This window comes from Arachis duranensis, chromosome 3, assembly GCF_000817695.3.
Source record: "Arachis duranensis cultivar V14167 chromosome 3, aradu.V14167.gnm2.J7QH, whole genome shotgun sequence".
In the NCBI taxonomy this organism is placed as follows: Eukaryota; Viridiplantae; Streptophyta; class Magnoliopsida; order Fabales; family Fabaceae; genus Arachis; species Arachis duranensis.
The window spans coordinates 106,866,234-106,878,824 of NC_029774.3; the positions used below are offsets into that span (position 1 = coordinate 106,866,234).

Here is a 12,591-nt window from a genome sequence, read left to right on the forward strand (position 1 = left end):
AACATAAGGGTTGATGCCGACTATATCCGCCAAACTCCACCTAATTGCTTTCTTGTGTCTTCTTAGCACACTAAGCAGTTGCTCCTCTTGTTGGAAAGTGAGTTCCCTTGCAATCATAACTGGGAGCTTCTGGCTATCCTCAAGGTAAGCATACTTGAGGTGGGGTGAAAGGGGCTTTAACTCCAAACTCTGCTCATGGCTAGGCACTTGATCATCTGGAGCTAGTGACGGTTGTAATGTGTCTTCGTCTTGTCCAGGGGGTGTCCCCACACTTGCATCTTGCTCCATGTGCCTTTCCTCTACTTCCTCCTGGTGAATTGCAGCGACAGTCTCATCAATGACGTCGCACTGGAAGATGGAATGGTCTTCCGGAGGATGCTTCATAGGCTCATTCAGATTGAAGCTCACTGCTCGGCCGTCTATCTCAAAAGAATAAGTTCCTGAGAATGCATCCAACTTGAACTTTGAGGTCTTCAGGAATGGTCTTCCGAGCAAGATAGATGACGGTTTTCTGAAGTCATTTTGGGGCATCTCTAAGATGTAGAAGTCAATGGGAAATGTGAGCCCCTTGATGCTCACCAGCACATCCTTAGCAATTCTAACCACTGTAATAATGCTTTTATCTGCTAACACAAAATGAGCTTCCGACCTTTTCAAGGGAGGGAGCCTCAAAGCATCATATATAGACAAAGGCATAATACTCACGCACGCTCCTAAATCACACATGCAGTCAGAAAATATTATACCTCCAATGGTACAATTAACCATGCATGGACCTGGGTCACTACATTTTTCAGGTATATCCCCCATTAAAGCAAATATAGAACTACCTAAAGGAATAGTTTCTAATTCATTAATTTTACCCTTATGCATGCATAAATCTTTCAGGTGTATCTGCTTCAGTAAGTTGGTCATCTCACATAGACTTTGTGTGAGAGCAGTATTCATCAACATACTGAAACAGATACACCTGAATCAACAACAACCTCAGCCTCTCCCACCGCAACAGAGTCATCAAATGGTTCCTCAGAGAGTATGCAGAATATGTGCTTATTATAGTCATTACACTGACGAGTGTCCACAGCTCCAACATGAGGACAACACCTTGGCAGCTACTTACAATTTCTATGATCGCCTAAATCAAGGATACTATCAACAAGGTGGCAACTACAACCAAGGTGGAAACTACAATCAAAGTTGGCAGGACAACTCCAACCAGGGTTGGAGAGATAATCCCAACCAGGGATGGAGGGACAACTAAAACAAAGGAGGCAAAGACAACAATGGAAATCATAGGTGGAATAACAACAACAATATACAGCAGAACCAAAACCAGCCTTACAGAGTACCTTACCAAAGGTAGTCCCAAGCGCCTCGGAACAACCAACAGCAGACTCCTCAGATTACTTACCACCCTTCCTCATCTAATGACGAGTTACTACACTCTATTGATCAAAGACAAAAGACCATGGAGAACAACCTTACTTCTACCTTAAACGGTCTGAATTCTACTTTACAAGCTCTCGTCTCACATATTGGATCAATGAACAACTCCAACAACCAGCCTTCAAGCTCCAGCGGAATTCCTTCTCAACCCTTTTCCAACCCCAAGGGTGGCATCAATGCCATCACCTTAAGGTCCAGAACCACACTGCAAGAGATGAATCATGAAGAGCCAAAGCCACAAGAACATGCCTCAGTTGAGGACATGGTTGAAGTGGAGGATGTTGAAGAGGAAGATGAAGTACAAGACATGGTTGAAGAAGAAGCAACTCAACCAGAGAATGGCACACCAAAAGAAGCTCAAGCTCCCAGAGACACCATCCCTATCCCATTTCCACCCCTTACACAGAAGCCTAGAAAGCAGATGGAACTTGACCCAAAAATAGTAAAAATCTTCAAAAAGGTTGAGGTAAATGTTCCCCTTTTTGATGTTATTCAGCAAGTACCTAAATATGCAAAGTTTCTGAAAGATTTATGCATTCATAAGGGTAAAATTAATGAATTAGAAATTATTCCTTTATGTAGTTCTATATCTACTTTAATGGGAGATATACCTGAAAAATGTAGTGACCCAGGTCCATGCATGGTTAATTGTACCATTGGAGGTGTAATATTTTCTGACTGCATGTGTGATTTAGGAGCGTGCGTGAGTATTATGATTTTGTTTATATATGATGCTTTGAGGCTCCCTCCCTTGAAAAGGTCGGCATCTTGTTTTGTATTAGCAGATAAAAGCATTATTACAGTGGTTGGAATTGCTGAGGACGTGCTGGTGAGCATAAAGGGGCTCACATTTCCCATTGACTTCTACATCTTGGAGATGCCCCAAAATGACTCAGGAAGACCGTCATCCATCTTGTTCGGAAGACCATTCCTGAAGACCTCAAAGTTCAAGTTGGATACATTCTCAGGAACTTATTCTTTTGAGATAGACGGCCGAGCAGTGAGCTTCAATCTGAATGAGCCTATGAAGTATCCTCCGGAAGACCATTCCATCTTCCAGTGTGACGTCATTGATGAGACTGTCGCTGTAATTCACCAGGAGGAAGTAGAGGAAAGGCACATGGAGCAAGATGCAAGTGTGGGGACACCCCCTAGACAAGACGAATACACATTACAACCGTCACTAGCTCCAGATGATCAAGTGCCTAGCCATGAGCAGAGATTGGAGTTAAAGCACCTTCCACCCCACCTCAAGTATGCTTACCTTGAGAATAACCAGAAGCTCCCAGTTATCATTGCAAGGGAACTCACTTCCCAACAAGAGGAGCAACTGCTTAGTGTGCTAAGAAGACACAAGAAAGCAATTGGGTAGAGTTTGGCGGATATAGTAGGCATCAGCCCTCAAGTTTGTGAGCACATAATATTTTTAGAAGAGGGAGCAAGACCTGTCCGTCAACCCCAAAGAAGACTGAATCCCACCATCTTAGAGGTTGTCAAGAAGGAAGTGACCAGACTACTGGAGGCAGACATCATCTACCCAATCTCAGACAGCGAATGGGTCAGCCCAGTACAAGTGGTTCCAAAGAAATTTGAAGTCACAACAGTAAAGAATGAGCATAGAGAGCTCATTGGGACAGGGTGCAGAACGCCTGGAGGGTATGCATTGATTACAGGTGTCTCAACCAGGCCACTCGTAAGGATCACTACCCCTTACCATTTATCGATCAGATGCTTGATCGCCTGTCAGGTAAATCACACTACTGTTTTCTAGATGGTTACACTGACTATTTTCATATTCATATAGCTCCTGAAGATAGGGAGAAAACTACTTTTACATGTCCCTTTGAAACATATGCGTATAAGAGGATGCCTTTTGGCTTATGTAATGCACCGGCAACGTTCCAAAGATGCATGATGAGTATTTTCTCAGATCTCCTTGAAGACTATATGGAAGTTTTCATGGATGACTTTAGTGTGTATGGAGATTCTTTTAGCCTTTGCTTGGATAGTTTAGCTAGAGTATTAGACAGGTATGTTAGTTCAAACCTTTTTTTGAATTTTGAAAAGTGTCATTTTATGGTCCAACAAGGTATTGTTCTAGGACACGTTGTCTCTAATACTGGTATTTCTATAGATCCAGCAAAGGTAGATGTCATTTCTAGTTTACCTTACCCCTCCTCTGTGAGGGAAGTCCGTTCATTCCTTGGCCATGCAGGTTTTTATCGGAGATTCATTAAGGACTTCAGTAAGGTAGATTTACCTTTATCTAGACTGCTGCAGAAGGATGTTGAGTTCGAGCTGAGTGAGGACTGCATGGAAGCATTTGATAAGCTAAAGATCGCCTTGACTCAAGCTCTAATTGTGGGAGGACCAGACTGGAGCCAGCCCTTTGAGATTATGTGTGATGCCTCAAACCTTGCTGTAGGAGCGGAGCTGGCCCAGCGCGTAGGTAAGGATCCTTTTGTAATTGCATATGCTTCAAAGACATTAGACGCTGCTCAGTCCAATTACACTACCGCTGAAAAAGAGCTTCTAGCCATTGTTTTTGCTCTGGATAAATTCCGAGCCTACTTACTTTGTACTAAGGTGGTAGTATACTCAGACCATGCAGCTCTAAAATATTTATTAGCTAAAAAAGAGTCCAAACCAAGGCTAATACATTGGATACTGCTGCTGCAAGAATTTGATTTAAAAATTAAGGATAGGAGTGGTTCTCAGAATTTAGTACCAGACCACTTGACTCGCCTTGAGCACAATAAGGATGACTCCACTCCTATCAATGATGCTTTTCCATTTGATAGCTTGCATGCAGTATCTGAAGTAGTTTATTGGTATGCACCTATAGCTAATTATCTAGTTAGTCATACCTTCCCTCCCAATTTTTCTAAGCATCAGAAGGGCAAGCTGAAAAGTGAGTGCAAATATTATATATGGGATTACCCATATTTGTGGAGGTATGGTGCTGATCAGATAATTAGAAGGTGTGTATCTTAATCAGAATTCCAGTCCATTTTAGAGGCCTGTCACTCCTTTGAGAGTGGTGGACATTTTGGCCCTCAAAGAACAGCTAGGAAAATTTTAGATTGTGGATTCTAGTGGCCTACTCTTTTTAAAGATGCTACTACCTTTTGTAAATCTTGTTCCCCATGCCAAAGGTTTGGGAATATATCCAGGAGGGATGAGATGCCTTAACAAATTATACTATTCTGTGAAATTTTTTATGTTTGGGACATTGACTTCATGGGTCCATTTCCAAACTCCAGTGCTTATCTTTATATACTGTTAGCTGTAGATTATGTTTTTAAATGGGTGGAAGTCATTCCTACCCGTACTGATGATGCTAACACTATTGTCTCCTTTGTTAGAAACTATATTATCTGTCACTTTGGATCTCCACGGGCAATTGTGAGTGATCAAGGCACTCACTTTTGTAACAGGAGATTAGCAGGACTACTGAAGAAGCATGGGATTGTCCACAAGGTAGCAACTGCCTTCCACCCGCAGACTAACGGACAAGCAGAGGTGTCTAACAGAGAGATAAAGCATATCCTAGAAAAGATAGTCAAGCTTCATAGGAAGGACTAGAGCACCAGGTGGTGTGGAATTTCTAACCCACAAACTAACCGGCAAGTGCACCGGGTCGTACCAAATAATACCTCAGGTGAGTGAGGGTCGATCCCACGAGGATTGATGGATCAAGCAACAATGGTTGGTTAAACCACTTAGTTAGGCAAACAGAAAAGAGTGTTGGATGTTCAAAGAGCATTAAATAGTAAATTAAGAGTTTGAAGACAGCAGATGAATAAGTGGGAATAAAATATTTGAGAAAATAGTTAAGGTTTCAGAGTTATCTATTCTTCCGGATTAACTTTTCTAACTAACTATTTAATCATGTAGGATTTAATTTATGGCAAACTATATGTGACTAGACCCTAATTCCTTAGACCTTTTTAGTCTCCTCTAAAATTCATTAACTGCCAATTCCTTTGTCAATTAATTCCAATTAGAAGCTGCATGATCAAATTCCAGTTTATATGCCACAAAAACTCAAATTACCCAAAAATAAAAGGATTATATGTCACGTATCCTGTTAAATCTAGATAATTAAAATTTAGGAGTATGTTTTCAAGCTATTGTTCAAGTAAAGAGATTTTCCAAGTTTTACAAGAACTCAGATAGAAAGAGGGTCATGCTTCCGTTCCACCCAAATTCATAAGATAAAGAGCGAAAACAATTCTTATATTATAAATACATACATGAATTAAAATAGAAAAAGCAACAAAATCAATCCATACAAATAGACAGAGCTCCTAACCTTAACAATGTAGGTTTAGTTGCTCATGACTCAGAGAAAAATAGGATTCTCCTCAAATGTACAGAGTTCCAATCTGATGGCCTCTCCTTTTTATAACTAATCCTAATTAATTTAAAATCTAATTTCTAAAATTAAAATAATATCTTTTCCTATTTTAAAATCAAATTTGAATTTAAATCAGAATTAACTAACTACTCCGCGTCTTGTAACATGAGGACCACTTGACTTCACTGGATCCGCGCCTAACTTGGGTGCTAAAATGGGGCCCAGAAATCACCCCGCCTAGCATTTTCTGCGTTTTTTGCTCGTGGCGCATGTCACGCGTAACGCGTCGATGGTCTTTTTTGCAAGTCAAGAGGATGCGTCGGTCACGCACACGCGTCGCTGTGTAATTCTTCAAATCACGCGTACGCGTCAGTCACGCGCACGTGTCACTCTTCGCTGCCATCTCCTTTGATTCTTGTGCTGCAGAAACTTCATTAAATCCAGCTGAATGCTACCTAAAATAAACAAAATTGCAAAAGACTCAAAGTAGCATCCATATTAGCTAAAAGATAATTAATTCTTTATTAAACTCAACAAATTAGATGCAAATTCACTAGAAAAAGATAGAAAAGATGCTCACGCATCACAACACCAAACTTGAATTGTTGCTTGTCCTCAAGCAACCAAAACTAATATAAGCTTAGGATGTGAATTTGCATGAGAATGAGAATTCGATTAAGCCCATGTCTCTTCTTATAGTGGGGTTTACAACTGCAATCCTGAATAGTTTTGGCATCTCACTGCCCTTTGAATCAGAAGAATGTTACTGTCATCTGGAATTAGATTCCGGATAATATTATGATTTCTCTGATCTTTTGTAGCTCAATTTAATCCTTGAACACAGCAATTTTTCTTTGGTGCTTTGCACCTTGAGCCTAGCCGTGACTTTAAATGTTTTGTCTCAAGGATTACTTGACACAAAAACACCACAAGTACTTAACTGGGGAACTCTCTTTAAGTTCTAATTATTTTTATTTTTATTATTTTATAATTTTTCCCCAGACAGAGGTGCTCAAAGCCTTTGGCGTACTCTGCAATTGATCTCGACTCTAAATGTTTTGTCTCAAGGATTACTTGACACAGAAACACCACAAGCATGTGACTAGGGAAACAACTCTTTGAGCTTTTAATCATTTCTGACCTCCCTAGCCATTGATGCTAAGAATCTTGGACCTTGCTTTTATTTTTCTTTTGCTGTTTCTTTTGCTTCAAGGATTAAACTTTCATTAATTTCAGAGAAATCATAATAATTCTCTAAATTCCTGTTCCTTGTACATCAACATTCTTTGATTCAAATTTAAATAAACAATGTTCATGTCATGCATTCAGAATTACAATTAATACCACCACATTTAAGTAAATAAGACTACTCTTAAAATTAACTCAATTTCTCATGCAATACATTACTTCTATATTTTTTATTTGAATTCAAGCTCAGTGAGTAATACATGAGACATCTTTTCAGAATTAAAGCAATTAAGAGAAAACTAAACTAGTCCTAGGATTCTAACTAATAAAGGATCATGCAACAAACAAAGCAAAATAGTAGAAAACCATAACATAACATAGAAAAAGAGGGAAGGAATAAAAAATGAAAGGAACTCAACCACCTTAGTTATCCTAGCGGTCGCTTTATTCTTCAGGTTGTGCTCCTCAGTGAAGATGATTCGCCTCCCTTTTGGTGCCATAGGAATAAACGGAAAACCCTTAAGCGAAGCGTCAACACCAAACTTAAAGGTTTGCTTGTCCTCAAGCAAAGAAGAACTGAAAATAGAAAGAGACAAATATTATGATGAAAGAAAAAGAAAACGATAAAAGAACAAGAGAGAATTAGGATTGGGAGAGGGGGAAAGAAAATTAAAACCGGGCGGCGAACTAGTGTAGTTGTGCGATGCAAGCGATGCGTACGCGTGGATCGCAAATTTTCTTAATGACGCGTCGGTGTCAGGCACACGTTTGCGTGCCCTGGGTTTTCTGCGATTCGCGCGAAGCCAGTCGCACGCATGCACAACTCTCTGTTCACATGGCTTGGGAACCCAGATTTTCGATTGACGCGTGCAAGTCATGCACGCGTACGCGTGGATGGCCATTTGTGCAAATGAGGCGCACGCGTCAGAGACGCGTACGCGTGGTCAACTTTTATGCGTCTAGCACACTTCCAGCCCTAAACCAGCACAACTCTCTGCCCAAACACATATTTACGTCAGATTTCAAGGTCACGAGTATGCGTCACTGATGCACACGCATGGAAGGCAAAAAGTGCAAACGATGCGCACACGTGAGTTACGCGTACGCATGATGCGGCTTGTGCTTCCAGCATGCTTCCAGTGATACTCCCGCTCAACTCTCTTCAAATTTTATTTTTCATGCACATGCATATGACGCGTACGCGTCAGCGACGCTTGTGCATCATGTGCTCCTTTTCTTTTTTTTATCCGGTTCATGTTCTAAAATAGCTGCATGATCAGAAAATTAATAAGAACTCAATAAAAATCAAATAAGTAAGAAAACTACTACTACGAAAAACAACTAAGAATGAAAAGAAACGATCATACCATGGTGGGTTGTCTCCCACCAAGCACTTTTAGTTAAAGTCCTTAAGTTGGACATGTGGTGAGCTCATTGTCATGGTGGCTTGTGCTTGTACTAATCCAGAAATCTCCACCAATGTTTGTAATTCCAATGGCCACCGAGATTCCAAACTAGGTGCATAACGCCTTGAGCAAGTTGAAGCAAGTGACAAGGCCCCAAGAGTGTTGATTGTGCGAATGAATTCCAGGGTCCCAAACCTTGATTATACACCCGTCTTCTTGTGGATCACCATTGTTTCCACCGGGTGGCAAACAATCTGAATTCTCACAAAGACATCCAAACAACCTTCTAGATCCATTCAATTAAGCTCTACACCAATCCTTGTACTTCAATTTGGAGCATGCAACCATATTAAACCTTGTTTGACAACTCTTGCCACTAACCAGCTTCCTCTTACTCTTAATACCACAAAGAGCTCTAAGTTGACCATCCGTGTCCAGTAGCCCATATTCAAGTGGAAACGTAAAGATTGAGGATAGGAATTTTACCCACTTGAATGTTGTATTGGATGGTGATGGCTTTGGAAGAGGTCTTGCAAGCTCCACTCCCTTGTGTTCTTCTTTGAATTCTTCCACTTCTTTGCAAGCTTCCTCAATTTCAACCTCTTCCTCTTGGTAGCTGTCTTCTAATCCAATCTCTTCCTCATTGCTTACCAAGGGCATGGGAGGTTGTTCATCTTCCTCCTTTGTGGGTGCATCTTCCTCCTTTATTTTTGCATCTTCCTTTTCTTCCATGTGTGAGGATGGAAAGTTCTCTAGTTTACTGGAGTATGAATTCCTTTGATTGATTTTCTCACTTTCTTCTATAGGATCTTGTATTATATCTCTTGGAAAGGAATTTGCTTGCTCCTCTTCCTGTGGTTTGATAATCGACTGCACACGTTTCTCTATATTTTTGAAAATCGTCTTTATATCATGTAGGAATTCTTTCATGAGAAGCTCAAGATCTGATGGAATTTGAGATGAATAAGGAGGAGATGACGGTTCTTGATAAGTGTAAAAAGATGATGGTTCTTGGTATGAATAGGGAGATAGTGGCTCTTGATATGGGTAGAAAGATGATGGTTCTTGATATGGATAGAGAGGTGGTAGTTCTTGGTATGGATATGAAGATGGTGGTTCTTGATATGAATATGGAGATGGTGGTTCTTGATAGTTGGAACATGGAGCATTGAAGTTTCTTTGGTTTTGACTTTGCCAACCAAAATTTGGGTAGTTTCTCCATCCACAATCATATAAATTACTACTTGGGTGGGAGTAGTAACCCATGTGTTCTCTCTCCATTATTTTCCCTTAGCACAACAACACCAAACAGAATTAAATGCACCACGTGGTAAACAGGAAAGCAAAGAAGACAGAACAGAATTCTAAAAATTAAAATAAGAAAAATTAAAATAAAACTAACTAGGAAACACCATACTTAATTTCAGAAATTAAAAAAAAATATTAGTGCTATTTATTTATTTAAAATATTTTTTTGAAAATAATAAAATAAAATTTAAATAAAATTAAAATTAAAACGCCTAATCTAAGCAATCAAACAACTGATAGTTGTTAATCACTATCGATCCCCGGCAACGGCGCCAAAAACTTGGTGCGGAATTTCTAACCCACAAACTAACCGGCAAGTGCACCGGGTCGCACCAAGTAATACCTCAGGTGAGTGAGGGTCGATCCCACGAGGATTGATAGATCAAGCAACAATGGTTGGTTAAACCACTTAGTTAGGCAAACAGAAAAGAATGTTGGATGTTCAAAGAGCATTAAACAGTAAATTAAGAGTTTGAATACAGCAGATGAATAAGTGGGAATAAAATATTTGAGAAAATAGTTAAAGTTTCAGAGTTATCTATTCTTTCGGATTAACTTTTCTTACTAACTATTTTAATCATGTAGGATTTAATTTATGGCAAACTATATGTGACTAGACCCTAATTCCTTAGACTTTTCTAGTCTCCTCTAACATTCATTAACTACCAATTCCTTGGTCAATTAATTCCAATTAGAAGCTGCATGATCAAATTCCAGTTTATATGCCACAAAAACTCTAATTAGCCAAAATTAAAAGGATTATATGTTACGTATCCCGTTAAATCCAGATAATTAAAATTTAGGAGAATATGTTTTCAAGCTATTGTTCAAGTAAAGAGCTTTTCCAAGTTTTACAAGAACTCAGATAGAAAGAGGGTCATACTTCCGTTCCACCCAAATTCATAAGATAAAGAGTGAAAACAATTCTTATATTATAAATCCATACATGAATTAAAATAGAAAAAGCAACAAAATCAATCCATACAAATAGACAGAGCTCCTAACCTTAACAATGTAGGTTTAGTTGCTCATGACTCAGAGAAAAATAGGATTCTCCTCAAATGTACAGAGTTCCAATCTGATGGCCCCTCCTTTTTATAACTAATCCTAATTAATTTAAAATCTAATTTCTAAAATTAAAATAATATCTTTTCCTATTTTAAAATCAAATTTGAATTTAAATCAGAATTAACTAACTTGGGTGCTAAAATGGGGCCCAGAAATCACCCCCAGCATTTTCTGCGTTTTCTGCTCGTGAATCATGTCACGCATACACGTCAGTCACGCATACACGTCGATTGTCTTTTTCGCATGTCATGCGGACGCGTCGGTCACGTGCACGCATCGTTGTGTAATTCTTCAAATTACGCGTACGCGTCAGTCATGCGTACGCGTCGCCAGGAAAAACTCCAAATCACGCATACACGTCACTCACGCGCATGAGTCGCTCTTCGCTGCCATCTCCTTTGATTCTTGTACTGCAGAAACTCCATCAAATCCAGCCGAATGCTACCTAGAATAAACAAAATTGTAAAAGACTCAAAGTAGCATCTATATTGGCTAAAAGATAATTAATTATTTATTAAACTCAACAAATTAGATGCAAATTCACTATAAAAAGATAGAAAAGATGCTCAAACATCACCAGGCTATAAGATGCGCTTTGGGCATATCAAATAGCATACAAGACACCAATCGGGATGAGCCCATTCCGCCTAGTATACGGAAAGGCTTGCCACCTCCCTATGGAGGTGGAACACAAGGCATTCTGGGCAGTGAGAGAAATCAACATGGGATTTGAGAAGGCCGGAGCTGAAAGGAAAATGCGACTACAAGAATTAGAGAATCTTCGCCTAGAAGCATACGATAACTCCAGGCTATACAAAGAAAAGATGAAGGTTGTGCATGATAAGCACATTAAAAGGAGAGAGTTCAGACCGGGGGAATTAGTTCTCCTTTACAACTCAAGGCTGAGGCTCATGCCAGGCAAGCTGAGATCAAGGTGGGAAGGACCCTATAGAGTAGAGAAGGCAGAGCCATATGGAGTCTTCCACCTTAGCCATCCTTCAAGTTCCAATCTCATCAAAGTAAATGGACATCGCTTAAAGATGTATCATGGTGAGAAAATGAAGGACAATAAAGAGCTAGAGGTTTTCCTCTTGGAGGACCCGCTAACAGAAGCAGATTAAGCTTGTGGACTGTCCAACTTAAGGATGTTAAAGCAAAGTGCTGGGTGGGAGACAACTCACCATGGTATGATCGTTCCTCTCTTCTTAGCTTCTATTTTTAGTGACTCTTCTCATTATTTCTGCATATAGCCTGCATTTGCATCTGCATAAAAAATGACAGAAAGTTGCATGGGAGCAGTGCAAAAAGTGTGCCAATCGCACAAGCATCACCACGCGTACGCGTCCCTCACGCGTACACGTCATCTGAGAAATTGGCAATCCACACGTACGCGTCAATGACACACATTCGTGACCTTGCGAATTCGACGTAAAAGGTGTAGTGGCCGAAAGTTGGGCTGGCTTTATGCTGGCGCTGTGCCCGAGGCACAAATTGCATCACGCGTACGCGTCGTGGACGTGTGCGCGTCACTTTCACAATAAGCACTTCCACGCGTGTGCGTGCCTGACGCACACGCGTCATATGGAATTTTGGCAAACATCCCAATTTGAACAGAGGGGTGTGCGAGAGCCACGTTGCCCTCGCGCTAGTAGCACAAACACGGTCACGCATCCGCGTGATCGACGCTTATGCGTCACCTCCCTTTCTGCGCAACCCACGCGTACGCGTCATCAGCGTAGCGCAACTTAATTCCTGTGCTGCCACTTTTCATATCTTTTCCTTTTCTAATCCTAATTTCTTTCTTCTTCTTTCTTT

The 12,591-nt window shown here is 40.3% G+C and overlaps 1 protein-coding gene across 1 annotated transcript; it reads left to right on the forward strand.

The window, feature by feature from the left end:
- Nucleotides 1-11,408: 11,408 nt before the first annotated feature.
- LOC107480002 (uncharacterized) lies at nt 11,409-11,897 on the forward strand. Its single transcript, XM_016100126.1, has one exon. The coding sequence runs from the start codon at nt 11,409-11,411 to the stop codon at nt 11,895-11,897; it is 489 nt and encodes a 162-aa protein (XP_015955612.1).
- The last annotated feature ends 694 nt before the right edge of the window (nt 11,898-12,591 follow it).

Excerpts from the sequence above, each read along its gene's own strand:
- LOC107480002 (XM_016100126.1), top strand. The coding sequence starts at position 11,409 with ATGAGCCCATTCCGCCTAGTATACGGAAAGGCTTGCCACCTCCCTATG.